Below are 17108 nucleotides of genomic sequence, written 5' to 3' on the forward strand. Positions count from 1 at the left end.
CTCCTGACGTTGGCTGAGGTGGTAAAAAAGTACTCAGGGATTGTAGCAACGCGTTTCGCCCTTCTTGGGCTTCCTCAGGCTTATGTAGGGATACCTCAGCCAATCCGATCCTGTCCCTGAGTTCCTCCCTTCTTGCTGTGTCATAAGTCCATTCGGTCTTCTCAATTGTTGTGTATTAAAAACGGAGAGCGCTCAAAGATCGCGCTTATACTTATACCAAATTAAGTCACTTAATACTTTCTTGATCTGCTAGCATAATTATGATAACAATAAAACATGAATTGTTAACAAAATAAATTCGGTGGTCATGTGAACGAGTATTTAACTCTAAAAGTATTTAACTCTGAAAATACTTTGCTATATAGACCCCAATTGGATGCAAGGGTTTAAAAGTTACTTGATTAAACTTTAGATTACAAATGAATATTTCAAGGTTACAGTTGCAAAGAGATATAAAAATATTAAATAAATATCACAACTTTCAACATATATAAATCAAAAACTCTAATGGCATAAAAATCATGATACATAATGGAATTTCTTAATTAAAATTCTGAACATTGCTAAAACATTTTTATAGACATAGTGCTATGTATAAACCCTCAAAACAATAACTCTTTAATAAAAATTTTAAAAATCTGAACATAGATGTGATAAAAAAACTCATACTGTTGGTTCTGATGATAGGTGTGATCTGAAAAAGATCATGACAAAATAGAGTAAAATCAGTAATGATATGTGTCAGAATGGTTCACAGTAATACTTAACTTCGTTCTAATAGAAATATCTGATGTTTTTTTTAAAATCATACGATAGCACAAAAGTGACCCAAAAAAACCTCCTAAAGAAATGAATGTATCACAAATATTCTGTGCCTAGCGAGACATACTAGCGGCTAGATGAAGGCCCCGAGGTCTATGTCAATGTTCAGACCTTTCGGGGTTAAGGTCTTCAATTTATAAATCCAGTATGTCTCGCGTTGGCAGAGTTTCAGGAGTCTATCCCCACCTCTCCAATGTGGGTCCACTTCTTTCATCAGCCTGAAGATATCCCCTTCTCTGAAAGACCCCAGCACGGCCGCTTGCATCAGCAGACCGGGCAATATATTCCTTTCCCGTTTCCTAGTCATTAATAAACAATGACGGAAATAGCAGAGGATCATGGGGCCCTGGGTTCAGTGCTGACCTTATACTCAAAGGACATCAATAAATGAGAAGTCGTGCAAAGAAGAATGAGTAGCTCGGCGCGCGGGGTCCACCGTAAATGTAACCGGGAAAGTATGACGGCCCCTGATGGAGGAGAGGAGTTTTATTATAAAGACTTTCAAATACATCAAGGGTTTCGAAACGGTGGAGGGAAGCATGTTTCAAAGAAAGAGAAGTGCTAGGAAAAGAGGCCGCTCTCTGACACTGGAGGGGAAGAGGCCCAAAGGGAATGTGAGGAATTACTTCGGTAAGGGTAGAGGGTGCATGGCACGGCCTCCAGGCAGTGGTGGTAGGTGCTAATACTGTAAGGGAGGTAATGATTGGGATAGACACAAAGCATCTAATAGTGTCTGAGGAGATTGGGTGAGCTGCACAGACGGGACTGGTCCTTATCGCCTGTCAATTTCTAGGATTGTGATAGTTGTTCCTCTGTCTCTTTGTTTCAGGATAGTGACAGTGTGCACACTCACCCTCTGTCTCACCGATTGTATACACGCACAGGTAAGGATACTGACTGTCTGCACACTCACCCTCTGTCTCACCGATTGTATACACGCACAGGTATTGTATGTCTTTATTTATATAGCGCCAAAAGTGTACTCAGCGCTTCACAAAGAATACAGTACAGGGAGTTATAATTATACAATAAGTGCAGCAAAATCAGATAATAGGAAAGGAAATCCCTGCCCCGAAGAGCTTACAATCTAAGAGGTTTAATGGGAAACTTACAGAGACAGCAGGTGAGGGAGTAAGTGCTGTAGATGGCAGTGCTTGGTCACAATGGGTGGTAGGAGTGACTGAGTATGGGACATCAGCCATGAGGGCAGGCTATTGGGATGCTTGATTTGTGGGGTAAAATTTAAGGAAGGTCAGTGTTAAATGAAAAGGTTAACACCATTTACAGGGGAAGAGGTGTCAGGGAGGCATGAGTGAGATCAGGTGTGTATGTCTGGCTTCAGGCTTTGGGGAGATCCCCAGCAGCAGGAAGGAGTAGATAGAGGGTGTGAATAGAGGATTTGTGTGGGTGTTTTTTATTGAGGGGTAAAGAAGTTGTTGGGAGAGAGGTGTATAAATAATGGTGCAGTGGGGAGTGGAGATGTTGTAGAGAACAGAACTGCGCACAAAGGAGTAAGCAAACAGTAAACAGAAAAAGAAATAGGGAGGGCATAGTGAGATGCAGGAGGAGAGAGTTCCAAGGTACTGGAGGATAAAAGTGTACAAATAAATCACAGATGTTAAAAGTTAATGTCTCACAGTGGCAAAATTGTAATGCAGAGTCCAGATCTTCCTCCAATTTCAACTCCCAAATTAACTCTTGTAGACGCTTTTGATGTTACACAGCCTTATGGCTAACAGCCATGCTAAAGTAACTTAAGTACCCTATTCACATGCATTTGACCAACACTTAAGGGAGGGGTTTGTCTAATCAACTCAGACATACAAAATAGTTAATTAGATTATCATTTCTCTCTCAATTGATAGGAATCAGCTCACAAACATACCCCAAAAGCCAATTAAATCTTAATTTCTCTGGTTGAGTAAGGATAGTGACAGTGTGCACACTCACCCTTTGTCTCACCGATTATATACACGCACAGGTAAGGATAGTGACAGTGTGCACACTCACCCTCTGTCTCACCGATTATATACACGCACAGGTAAGGATAGTGACAGTGTGCACACTCACCCTCTGTCTCACCGATTGTATACACGCACAGGTAAGGAAAGTGACAGTGTGCACACTCACCCTCTCTCACCGATTGTATACACGCACAGGTAAGGATAGTGACGGTGTGCACACTCACCCTCTGTCTCACCGATTATATACACGCACAGGTAAGGATAGTGACAGTGTGCACACTCACCCTCTGTCTCACCGATTGTATACACGCACAGGTAAGGATAGTGACAGTGTGCACACTCACCCTCTGTCTCACCGATTGTATACACGCACAGGTAAGGAAAGTGACAGTGTGCACACTCACCCTCTTTCTCACCGATTGTATACACGCACAGGTAAGGATAGTGAGTGTGCACACTCAGCCTCTGTCTCACCGATTGTATACACGCACAAGTAAGGATTAGTAATACAGAAGGGTGAAAGGACGCGTATGGACGATGTTACAGCACTTCCTGGCTTTACGTGTCCGCTTCATATACAGGAAAACAGCAAATGTTAGCAATGTCCTTTCCTTCTCCTTTAACAATTGCAGCCACGGGGGTTTCCTGGCTTTCTTCGTGTGGCCAACTCTTCAGGGGCGGCCAACTCTAGTCCTCAAGGGCCAACAGGTCCAGATTTCAGGATATTCCTGCTTCAGCATAGGTGGCTCAATCAGTGGCTCAGTCTTCGATTGTACCGCCCCTCAGTCTTCGACTGAGCCACTGATTGAGCCACCTGTGCTGAAGCAGAGACTGCTTGAGCCACCTGCACTGAAGTAAGGATATCCTTAAAACCTGACCTGTTGTTGGCCCTTACGGACTAGAGTTGGCCGCCCCTGCTGTAAATGTTGGCAGTGAGTTCACTTGGAAAAGATGTATCCAATGTCAATTCCCACATCCCGACGTGATACAGCCAACAAACCCAGGTGTCTGTCCGTGAGAGTCTATCTCTATTCTGGAGGCCAGGGTCATGTGTAAGATGATTAGCCCAGATAGTTTCAACTCGGCCCTCTTTTCAAAGCACAACAAGTTCTGTTTCTTTTCTTTACTTTATTTGGGGAAAGCAGCATAAAGACAGGCACTTGTAAAGAGATGTTGGTGTTTAGATAATGTCTCTCTGTAGGTGCTTTGTAGTTAAGGACAGGTGAAAAGGGTAATCCTGCCACTAGAGCAGTTACAGCAGGGTACTCACTCAGCCGGTGGTGAAGGTGGAAAAGGAAATCCCAATGTATGCTGGGTAGCAAGATAGCCTGGGGACAGACCATCTGTGGGCAGTGCAGAGGGGGAGAAAGCAGACTAGCTAATTTGAGAGAAAGGCTGGGGCTGCTATAGCAACTCACTGAAATGTCTAAGGGAGCCACAACATGTAGCAATAATGTTGCATTTTCTCACACAGCAAGCTGCTGGGACAGGGGAAAATGACAGGCAACTAAACAAGGGAGAAATGAATCCCATAACTGAAGGGGAAGACAGAGGAATATAGAATCTAGTTCCAGGACAATCTCTGCTGAGTTACAATGACCGTTCCTTCAATATCACACGAGTCACATCACAATGCTTTGGCGTCAGTGTCACTGATTCTTTATCATACGGTCTCACCAACAGTCACGTTGAACTTCTCCATTCAAAGTGTTGGAAGTTTTTTTTGGTCCAGAAACCCCAAATCTCACTGATTTTGGTTCATGAAGGTTGAGATCTCTGTCATATTAGCAATGCGTAGGTGGCCCATCTGTCGAAGGATTAATGCACCCACTGTGAAAATTCGGAAGAAGATCTTGTGAGATTTTCTTTATAAACCAAATCCATCAATCATTGTCATACTGTCATATATATATATATATATATATATATACACACACACCTCTTGCGGGCCCAAATGTTGTATGTCATTCAATGTTATAAATAATACATATTTCTCAAGTTACAGTGGTCACTATTTAACTTGTGTTTTATTTTCTTGTGTTGCAGCAGCAATGCAACAATGGATTTGAAATGGACCGTGCCAGTGGACAGTGCTTAGGTAAGACAGTGTTTGAATTAATATGTGAGTAATATGTGAGTAATATGTGAGTAATATGTGAGTAATACGTGAGTAATATATGAGTAATAGTACCAGAGTACGTTCATGCATTTTATAGCAGCATAATACCTTTAAACTGTGTGGATAAAACCTTGCTGGGTATAGTAACCATACACAGGAATTGGAGAAGCTTGCAGCAACAAGAAATCATTTTCTTGACTAATGTATAAATCGCAGTCAGCTGTCACAGATATGAGCTGAAATTGACGTTATTTAAAGGTTTATATTATCTCATTCTCCGATATAGTAACATGTTTGTGTAACTTTGATGAATTTAATATTGTAATTTTTGGTGTTAATATCTTTACTTCCATTTATTTTTAAGAACTAATTGTTAATCTTTTGTTTTGTCTGCAATTGTATCTTTTATTCTTGTGTAAGCATTGAAAAAACGCAGTAATTGCACCAAATGTATCAGTTGAAACGTCCCATTGCCTTGATACACCTGGTGCTATGTTGGAGGGGTCCTACTAATCCAGTTTTGCAGCCAGGAACCTTTAGTAAATCCAGGTTTCTGAATAACAATGTACGTGTGCACTAAAAATGCAAATACAACCACAAACAGTCGTGTTTCATGAGCTCCTTTGTGTAATCTTCAGATGTGGATGAATGCCGGATAATCCTGGATGCGTGCCGGGGAGATATGATGTGTGTGAACCAAAACGGAGGATATCTCTGTATCCCCCGAACAAACTCCCAGTACAGAACACCTTATCGCAACCCCTACCTTCCAGCAGCCGCTCCTCTGTCTCCCCCTAACTTCCCCTCTCCTAACAGGCCTCTCATCTGTCGCTTTGGATACAAGATGGATGACAACAACCAGTGTGTTGGTGAGTAGCAGCAGTCTCTCTCGCATGTAGGATTTGCACCTTCCATTCTAAACTCCCAGTGCAAATGTAACACCTTAAAGCAGCAATACTACATCTCCCACCATTTTTTTATTTTTTATTATTATTATATGTAAAGTGCGTGGCGATGTATAATTCTACATTCTTACCTAAGATGCCAATCGGTGCTCCTGTTATAACTCTGTCAAAATCCTGATTGTGTGCCTAACATAATGGCTGCTTCCGTGAGTGTAACTCACCAGCTACAATGTATCCTTTGGCCTCGATCAGTCAGGATGCTACGCGACATGTGCGCGCTCGTTAGTCACTTTCTGTGGGAGTTTTCAAACTGAAAATTACCACCGGCGGCGCAGTGCAGCGCTGACGCGGCTGCACTTGAAGGAGACAACTGAAGTTGTAATTTCAAGCGGAAGCCGCGTCACGTGTATTTCGCCAGCCAATCACAAACACGCACACTTTGTTTCTTTTTTTAATATTAAATGGATGACGCAAGTCCCGCCACCAAGTCGCGTCATTCTGTCTGCTGGGGATGAGCACTCATCGCCCAGCAGACGGAGGCGCGCGGACGCGCGGTAGTGTAGCAGCCTGTCTGAGCTCAGCCGTACATTACTAAGGTAACATTATTTATTGTTACAGTTTGCGGCTCAGACTGCTGGGAACACTGGGGTGCAGGGCACTGGGGCCACTTTCCTTGAGGTTACCCAGTAGTGGGATTCAGAGATGTTAGTAACAGGTTCTCTCGCGACACGGTCGTTTATTTTGGACAATAATTATCCGTGGAATAGCGCGAGCAATAAGTGCGACCCCGGAACCCGAATTCCAGCCGTACAGCGGGGGACCAATGACCTGTATATACTGACATTGTTCACACCCCCTGTGCGCTATTGTGTTATTTTATGCACCAAAATAGCTTAATATTAATGTGTCTCTTCTAATAGAGGGATGTATTTAGGAGCCAATGTTAGACGTGTTAAGTTTCTCAGGTATACCAACCCCCCCCCCTGCATCTCACATCACCCTCTGCCCCCCCCCACATCTCCTCCAGATCTCCCCCTCATATCTCCTCCAGATCTCCCCCTCACATCTCCTCCAGATCTCCCCCTTACATCTCCAGATCTCCCCCTCACATCTCCCCCAGATCTCCCCCTCACAGCTCCCCCAGATCTCCCCCTCACATCTCCCCCAGATCTCCCACTCACATTTCCCCCATATCTCCCCCTCACAGCTCCCCCAGATCTCCCCCTCACATCTCCCCCAGATCTCCCCCTCACATCTCCCCCTGACAGCTCCCCCTCACATCTCCCCCAGATCTCCCCGTCACATCTCCTCCTCACATCTCCTCCAGATCTCCCCCTCACATCTCCTCCAGATCTCCCCCTCACATCTCCTCCTCACATCTCCCCCAGATCTCCCCCTCACAGCTCCCCCAGATCTCCCCCTCACAGCTCCCCAGATCTCCCCCTCACATCTCCCCCAGATCTCCCCGTCACATCTCCTCCAGATCTCCCCCTCACATCTCCCCCCTCACATCTCCCCCAGATCTCCCCCTCACAGCTCCCCCAGATCTCCCCCTCACAGCTCCCCCAGATCTCCCCCTCACATCTCCCCCAGATCTCCCCGTCACATCTCCTCCAGATCTCCCCCTCACATCTCCCCCAGATCTCCCCCTCACATCTCCCCCTCACATCTCCCCCAGATCTCCCCCTCACATCTCCTCCAGATCTCCCCCTCACATCTCCCCCAGATCTCCCCCTCACATCTCCCCCTCACATCTCCTCCAGATCTCCCCCTCACAGCTCCCCCTCACATCTCCCCCAGATCTCGGCCTCACAGCTCCCCCCCTCACATCTCCTCCAGATCTCCCCCTCACAGCTCCCCCCCTCACATCTCCCTCACAGCTCCCCCAGATCTCCCCCTCACAGCTCCCCCCCTCACATCTCCCCCAGATCTCGGCCTCACAGCTCCCCCCTCACATCTCCCTCACAGCTCCCCCCTCACAGCTCCCCCAGATCTCCCCCTCACAGCTCCCCCAGATCTCGGCCTCACAGCTCCCCCCTCACATCTCCCTCACAGCTCCCCCCCTCACATCACCTCCAGATCTCCCCCTCACAGCTCCCCCCTCACATCACCTCCAGATCTCCCCCTCACAGCTCCCCCCCTCACATCTCCTCCAGATCTCCCCCTCACAGCTCCCCTCACATCTCCTCCAGATCTCCCCCTCACATCTCCTCCAGATCTCCCCCTCACAGCTCCCCCAGATCTCCCCCTCACATCTCCCCCAGATCTCCCCCTCACATCTCCCCCAGATCTCCCCCTCACAGCTCCCCCAGATCTCCCCCTCACATCTCCTCCAGATCTCCCCCTCACATCTCTCCCCCAGATCTCCCCCTCACATCTCCCCCAGATCTCCCCCTCACATCTCCCCCAGATCTCCCCCTGACCTCAAAGTACCAAGGGGGGTGGCGGTGGCCTCTCCCAACATCGCATCTCCTGCAAATCTTCTGAATATGGCCGTGCGGCGTCACATGGCGCCGTGTTGAAGCCTCGTGATGTCACGTAGCGTCCCCTTGTCATAGCAACGGGCGTCACGTGATGCAGCTACGTCACGTGACGTCCCCATTGGCATGGCATCGCAGCGCCATTTGACGCCGCGTGGCCATATTGAGAAGAGATGCAGGGGAAAGATGCCGCCGGGAGATGCCGTCCGCCCGGCGCCTGCACCGGTGAGAAAATGAAGCACCGGTTCGCTGAACTTGTGAAATTTTAGGAACAGGTTCGCACGAACCGGTGCGAGCCAGCTGAATCCCCCTGGTTACCCAACTCCTTGGTGCCTGTGTTGTATTCACAGTTTCCGTATATATGCAGTTTGGTTATGTGCGGTACAGCACCGTGTCACTGCGTATAGAGAACTGGATATGCCTGAAACGTTGCAGAATTTCACCTTCTCTGAGAAACCCAAACTTCACTCATTCTGGCACAGAACGTGGCCCCGCCACGGGTGTGACCACTGCAGACACGCTGATTTATTGGAGCTGAATTTTCTCCAGGTGTCCAAAGCGTTGGCATCATGACTAGTTCCTGAAGAGATGGATGCTGATGGAGACAGACATGTCGGTGCTTTTCTTGGCTCTGCGGAGTGTTTCTTGGTTCGGTTTTGTTGCCGCAGAATAACACGCGCCACACGTCCCGGCCTCGGATCCTGCATGACATGTAAACATTGTAAATTGGCCGCGCTCTCTTTCCATAATCAGCCTGCCAGTCGCGCACTCGCAACGCCTCGAACTCGCGCTTAGCCGTCACTGACAGGGAAAATATGGATAAGCGGTTTATATAACCTCCTTTCCAACAAGGCCCATGCAGAAATGGTAACATTGTGGCAATGCGTACTAATCAGGGCTATTCCACAGGGCACGTTTCAGCCATTCAAGTTAAGGCCAAATGAGGTATTCTTGGGATAGATTAACCCTGTCACTGCCAGGGGCCAGCCACGTATTGCATGACAATGCGCTGGCAGTGAAAGGGTTAATGATGTTTCGGCTCAATGGGGCGTGGAGAGACGCTTGTAAGGTCGGAGGTCACAGAAGTCACAGCTTCATTCATCGACGGCTGCGGTCCCAGTCACCGGCACAGCGCACGGCTCGGCGTGCGCTGTCCTATCAAGCCCCGCCCCCCCAGTCCGGCCGGTCCCAGTCGCTACCTTGTCGCGCACCTTTCCCCAGCGGTGCGCGACAGGTTTTCAGGGAGGCAGGGTAGTTTGAACTCGACATCTGCGACGGTGGCTTTGGCCACGCCCCCGCCGGCGGTTCAGCCAATAAGGGCGAACCAGCCGCGGGACGTCATGGCCACGCCCCTGCAAACCCACAGCCACGCCCCCTCCCGTCGCAAACCTTCCCTCTCCCCCCAGACCGCAGATCGCGGTTCATGCGCCGCCCCCCCCCCCCCAGCCGGGCGTGCCACAGTGAAGACTGGGGACTCAGCCTAACACAGGGGCGGCCGACTCCAGTCCTCAAGGGCCACCAACAGGTCAGGTTCTCAGGATACCCCTGCGTCAGTACAGGTAGCTCAATCAGCGGCTCATTTGAAGACTGAGCCACCTGTGCTGAGCAGGGATATCCTGAAAACCTGACCTGTTGTTGGCCCTTGAGGACTGGAGTTGGCCTCCCCTGCTCCAACACATGTACAGTACTCTCTCTCTCTCTGTATATATATTACTGTATATATATGTGTGGTTATGAGTAATATAGAAATAAGGTTGCAAAGGCATTTATACCCGTACTCCCAGCTTGTATTCCAGCCGCATTAATCATTTCATTATCACTATGTGCGGTTTCGGGTTTTTCCCAAAAAACAAGATGCTGGGACCCCAAGAAAATGAGGAGCCCCTGAATCTTCACACAGATGACCCCCACAAATACCTGAAACATGTATATCTGCGTCAGAGGCGATGCTGCTTTAAAACTTACCAGTATGGGGAGCAGGGGGTACCCGGAGATGAACCCCACTAATTTCAACTCCTGGTTCCCCATATACTTACCTTTAAAAATTATGCATTACTGTTCCCTCCTGGGGAATAAAAATGGCAGTTTCAGTGGCGTCACGCAGTCCATCAGAAAGCTGCAATGTCGTCCGTCGTGGCCTGTGTGACGCAGGAAGCCCACGGCGCTACGTTTACCTGAACGTGTAAATTTCCGCTCCTGGAAGCCCTCCGGCTCTAACCTAACTCTGAACCTTACAACAATGTCACTTCTAAACATGTTTTCCCAGTGATAAACATCGCTATACTTTATATCAGCTCCCAGAATCCTTTGCAGCAGCTTCGTAGCTGGCCTCAGATTATCTTGAAACTAAAAACGCGGCCAGAAAAGTATGTGATTTCACTATTTAAGAATTCATTCCTCAGGAAATCGTTTCCCTTGTTACAGAACAAGGGAATTACAGGGGGTTTGAGAAGAGAATTTCACGCCAGTATATTTTTGGAATGTGTTTGAATCAAACAGCCAGAATATTGAGATCTGCTTTATAATAGTCACAAGAGAAAATAAATCCTATTGTGTTATTTTTATTGCAACATATATTGGCGTGGCCAATAAAACAAAGAGTGCAGCCGTGTAACACTTTTACACCGTTTGAACTAGTTTTTAATTTGGAACCTGTTCCCAAATGAACCATTTTTTCTACTATTTGTATAAGGGCAGTGAGAGGGTTAAGGTGTGTTTACACTCTTTTTAGCACGCTGCTGAACCTGAATGCGCTGAACTCATCCTGAATGGGACAGACTTTTTGTTATTCATTTTGTGTTATTATTTTGGGGTAGTTATGGGTATAAAGAGATTGGTATGTTTTTGTTACATTTATTCCTAAATATTTTATATAATTTTCTTTCCATTAATTGTAATTAAAATTTAGTTGGAGTCCTTTGACTTCATGTTTAGGGAGGGAAGAGACACGGGACTCGGCAGAGAGCTGCAATATGAGGAGCTGATACCTATAACCGTTTGTCTAGAAGGTCCCTTGTTTTTTCCTGTATTATAGGAAGTAGTTGGTAATGAGAGAGGGAGTCCCCGAAACGTTGCCCCCCTTGTTATGAGTCGCCAATAACCTATATATATATAACCTATATATATAAAGCAGAAAATAGCCGTGCTAGTCCAGTTGCGATAGTGCAGAATAAATGAGTTCTTCAGTATTCGGTGATACCTTTTTTATTGGACTAACAAATATATATATATATATATATATATATATATATATATATTTTTAAAAAAAAATCTTTTTTGGGGGTTTGAATATAGCACCCCTCTGTGCTCAGTATTGTTTCTCTTAAGGGAGTATTATTAGGGGTGTAGTAACCCTGGATTTCTTGACACAAGCCATTTACTCTCTTAGCATTTCCCCGCTGACGGTTTACCAGCGGTAACTATTATTTATTGTGTTCACCCTTCTGGATAGAATTGGGTTATTATAGCACTATACCTATATATATATATATACTATCTACATAAATAGTGACTGTGTATACAGGTGGTCCTCGTTATCCGATGTTCCGGTTTTCGTCGAACAGCTTATCCGACGCCACATAATGCAGTCCGCTGGACATCGGAACCGCTTATCTGCCGCTCACCGTCACGGAATAACATGGACCCGCAATCCGACGGCGGTTTGCGCCGGACGCATTGAGGCGGCTAAGCGAGGACCGGCCTTAGTTATTGTACAGAAAGATTGTAACTTGTTTTATACACTAATCTATTTCTAATAAGATGTTGTGTTTCTGTGCGTGCGCGCTCAGTCCCGAGGACAGCACGGACTTTCCAAAACTCTCCAGCAAGTTTCATTGTGAAAACAAATCTGTCTGTTATAGGGTGTGTGGGAAAGGGAGCGGCAGTAATTATGTAGTGACTCCGTGTTAGAAAATCACTGTATATAGATAGATACTCTGTATGTATATATTATATTTAATGAGAATAAAAATGTTTTTTTATCCGTATTTTGCCAAATTAGCTAAGCTTCAGCACGGCACTATCCCGGTTTGCACAGGTAGAAATAACTGCAGACACTATAAAAGGTTTGTTAATATCACATAAAAAAAGCGATGTTTATTTTTAAATAAAGCACCAGACAACATTTTTACAGCAGCCCCCAACATATAACCTCGAGCCCCCCAGATATGTGGCAGATTTGAGTTAAGTACAGGGTCAGGATGAGAGGACGAGACGCCGTATGGGCCGTGGGGACCGGCGGATTCAGGCCTTTGCGCTAACTGTGCCACTTTTTGCTGTTGCAGATATTGATGAGTGTGAGAGTGAATCCCACCACTGTAACCCCACCCAGATCTGTATAAATACAGAAGGCGGGTACACCTGCTCCTGCACAGACGGATACTGGCTGCTCGAGGGCCAGTGTCTAGGTAAGTCTCTTATCTTTGTCTTTACACCACGAGGCTGCGACCGTTCCTATGCACATTTATTGATCATTTAATGGTATCATGTTTGAGGTGGTTTGGGGGTGTTAGCAACCTAAGCAATGGCTGAGAACCCCAACACCCTTTGGGGTCCCATACGTATTCTTACATACTTTGCATTGTTTTTTGTCCCCAAATCTTTGAGCCTCACGTCTGTGGCTCCTTGGAACTTGACACCCCGAGGTATAATGTGAAGAGGACTTTAAAAACCTCACTTTTATTTGCAATATTCGTTGTGTGTAGCGATGAAGGGAATAATGGGGTTACCACTGGTAATTACACGCAAGCTTGTGGATAGGTTAATAGGGCAAACAATATTGTTAGCGTGGTTTTGAAGACTATCGTTCTGTGGTTGAAACGTGGTTGCGCGACAGAGTACAGAGTACCACGTACTAATTTATTTACACACTGACATTTTAATGTTCTCAATTTTGAAAGTGATTTATATTACAAAGATTCGTCCCCTTTCTGTGTTTTTTTTTAACATAAATATAATACTATTATTTCCAGAATATTGTCCAAATAGTTTTACCGCAACATTTAATACATTTATTTGTAAAAATGTGGCACATTATCGCTACTTTATATCATTCTATGAGTGCCAAATGAGCATTGCTTTGAGATTCCTTGCTACTCTCTAAAGCAGGGGCGGCCAACTCCAGTCCTCAAGGGCCACCAACAGGTCTGGTTTTCAGGATATCGCTGCTTCAGCACAGGTTGCTCAATCAGTGGCTCAATCAAAGACGGAGCCACTGATTGAACCACCTGTGCTGAAGCAGGGATATCCTGAAAATCTGAACTGTTGGTGGCCCTTGAGGATTGGATTTGGTCACCCATGCCCTAAAGGGTTAAGCCACTTTGACCACTATTACTGTAGTTACGATAGCCACTATGCCAGTGACCCAAAGCGTGTCCATGTTCCTGATCCACGATAGCATTCATATTTTGAGAGGCCTAGGGCGCCATCTTCCAGTTTGCACCCCTTGCGTCGGGAGGGTGCGAGCGTGTTTGCAGTCTCTCACCCGGACAGCCGCCCCTCAATGAAACAACAGCAAGTGCAGAGGAGAAAAGCCAGAGTGCGTCCACGCGTGTACCACGTGTGTATCACGTGTAAAGTAAAAATCTGTTACTGGGAAACATGTAAAGCATGTCCAATCCAACAGGACAGGCTGGGAAAGGAGACGCAAATGTAACCATTGTGACTCAGGCGCTCCTTGTTATGGCAGCAGGTATTTTGTTGCAATAATGCAGTATGGATCGTGGTCTCTTGTGCATCCGTTCTTGTGGTCCTTTTAGTATCTCCCTGGAGCAGGGTGGCGCGCCCGGGAGAAAACATGTGAATGCGTGTCAATGTGTCATTGGGATCTGGTGCTTTTTGGGGGAGAACTTGTAGAAAGAGGGTAGCCACAGGCTAGAGGCTTTTAGTTTCATCCTTATCTCAGAAGTAAAGGGTTAATAGTCACTAGTTCAGTCTGAATCAAAGATAATAGGTACAGATTAAAATCAGCTTTTTCATACACACCTCATACAGGTTCTCGCTGATCACAGGTTCTCGCTGATCTCAGGTTCTCGCTGATCTCAGGTTCTCGCTGATCTCAGGTTCTCGCTGATCTCAGGTTCTCTCTGATCTCAGGTCATCTCTACAGGTTACAGGTTATCTCTGATCATATTATTACCGTGTACTTGCAAAGTGCTAATACGTGTAATGTGGAACAGAATGATATAAATGACAGAATGACAAACCAATGCAAACAGATACGAAAGGTAGCCAGGGCGCTGCTCCCCCGGAGAGCTTACACTCTAGAACAAGGGTGTGCAAACTTTTTTCCCCTTGCGCTCACCCCCTGCTCGCACCCCCCTCCACCCCCCCCCTTCTTACCTTGTCTCCGATGTCAAATGACACCACAGGGTCATGTGACATCCGTGAACTCACGTGACCCTCCATGGCGACGCGCCATCGGAGACAAGGTAAGAGAACTTACAGAGGCCTCGAGCTGTCCCCCGGCATTTAATTTAAATATTTGGGGAAGAGCGTGGGGCCTCTGTAACTGCCGCGCCCCCCAGTTTGCGCACCTCTGATGTACAGGACATAGGGCCTCATGCAGTAAGCCCCGATAAGGCTTTTTCGGCATTTTATAGCCGTTTTTTGCCCTCCTGATTCAGTAAGCCCCGATAAGTGGGAAATATCGGCAACTTTTCTTCCGAAAAAAAAATTTTCGCCACCCGGCTGCCGATAAGCCACTTATTGGGACTTTTTTTTCCCGCCTGAATTCAGTAAGCCCCGATCAGCTTTTTGGTGCTGATCGGCAGGCCAGATTGGAGATTTTATGGCCAATCCAGCCCGCCAACTAAAGTTGGCAACTTGCTGAAGGAGAAGCATCGGCAAGGGCGACACTTAGGAAAAATCAGCCCTTTTTCCTGCCTGTGATTGATGCCGGGGGTCTCCGGAGCTGATACCCGCACCGGAGCCCCCCGGCATGCATCCGAGGCAGGAAAAAGGCATTTAAAAGCCACTTCATTACCTTAGCGGCTAACCGCTAAGGCAATGAAGGGGTTAACCCACCGTGCCAGCGTTATTGTGGGTAGCGGGGATGGGTGAGGGGGGTATTTGGCCCTGGGTGTGAGTTTAGGACTTGCGGGGGGGATGCGGGGGCACTTAACCCCTTCACGACCGTAGCGGTTAATACCGCTACGGTCCTGAAGGGGTTAAGGCCTCCCGCTACCCACCCGCAAGCCCTAAACAACCACCGTTGGGGCTAATGCCCCCTTCACACACCCCCACTACCCACAATAATAAACAAAAAAACACCCCAGCCCCACAATAACGAATTAAATAAATAATTAAATAATTATATATATATATATATATATATATATATATATATATATATATATATATATATATATATATATATATATATATATATATACCCAACAACACCTATACCCCCCTAACATACAGTATAGTAATGGGCAGAATGACTATTATCCACAAATGGATAATAGTGCAGTTGTCCATTTACAATACATACACAACAATAAAGACTTTAAATACATATAGCACTCACCCATGTCCCACTGCCACGATGAAGGCCATCCTCATCTTCATCCTGCCCATGCCCCATCCGCTTCTGCAAAACAAACACAAGAATTACAACATCCAAATTAATGTCCCCTAACCCCTTAATCACCATAGCGGTTATTAACCGCTACAGTTATTAAGGGGTTAAGCCACCATCACCCACATACCCTCCCCCACAAAGCCCCCCAACCACCCTCACCCAATACCCACAGGGGAGTCCTACCAAATACCCTTGGGCCTAATACCCCCTCCCCCAGCACATACAGTACAATAATGTGCCAAATAACTATTATCCACATAGGGATAATACATTATTTGGCCATTATTAAACACATTCAATAACGTTAAAATGTAAAGAAACTTGTACTAACCTCATCAATAAGAAGTCTCCGTCGCCAGCATCATCCTTGGGGTCCGTTGCCAACATTAGAAATAGCCACAACATTTCAATATCATTAACATAACACTGAACCCCTTAATCACCTTATCGGGTACTAACCTGAAAGGTAATTAAGGGGTGAAGCCATCCTGCAATGCCTACAACAGTTATGCATAACATCCTCAGTGAAATAAAAACCAATTGCCTAACCAAATTCCATTTAATCATTCAATCTGTAGGCTCACATGCCTCATAAAACATTGCATTTACAGTGTATACATGTAGCATAACATGTAAACTGCATGTACACGCTGCAAATCAATGTTAACAATACAATAATGCCACTCAAATCGCCATACATCACAAGAAGTATATTATTTAATACAATAAACTCACCATCAATGAATTACCACACATCAATTACATCCCTAAACAATTAAAATACCATCCATACCAATTACACAATGAACTAAAGCTATCCTAACAGAGAACAACTTCAAAACATAGTCAAAAGTACACCAACAATTACAATATAATAAAGCAAGGCTTTCCATATCCTACTGTACGGCCTGGAAGCCCAAAACTTACATCTGTCTAAAAATAAAATACATTTAGCACACATCAATGCATAGCCACAATGATTAACAATACAGAATTAGAAGCTTTAACAACACTATCATTTCTTACCCTGTATATATATCTGTACACATACATACAGACATACATACAGTGGGAAGAAATGATATGCATTGTAAAAAATGAAAACATGAAAAAGCAACACAAAAAACAGTTACATTAAGTACATTTCTTTATTTAACTTACCATTACTTGCCCCCACCGACTCCCGTTGATCAGCTTACTCACGAACCAATCCACGACACCATCCACGACACCATC

The 17108-nt window shown here is 45.8% G+C and overlaps 1 protein-coding gene across 5 annotated transcripts in view; it reads left to right on the forward strand.

Annotated features, from left to right (window-relative positions):
* Nucleotides 1-17108, forward strand: part of FBLN5 (fibulin 5) — a 49123-nt gene that overhangs the window by 5138 nt on the left and 26877 nt on the right. The window contains exons 2-5 of one of the 5 annotated variants that reach the window (XM_075614532.1): nucleotides 1652-1706; nucleotides 4833-4884; nucleotides 5544-5774; nucleotides 12574-12696. In XM_075614532.1, the coding sequence (XP_075470647.1) occupies nucleotides 1652-1706; nucleotides 4833-4884; nucleotides 5544-5774; nucleotides 12574-12696 (461 nt within the window). The other 4 variants (XM_075614533.1, XM_075614534.1, XM_075614536.1 and 1 more) reach the window with 4 other exon arrangements.

The sequence above is a fragment of the Ascaphus truei genome, chromosome 9 (assembly GCF_040206685.1).
Source record: "Ascaphus truei isolate aAscTru1 chromosome 9, aAscTru1.hap1, whole genome shotgun sequence".
Classification (NCBI taxonomy): Eukaryota; Metazoa; Chordata; class Amphibia; order Anura; family Ascaphidae; genus Ascaphus; species Ascaphus truei.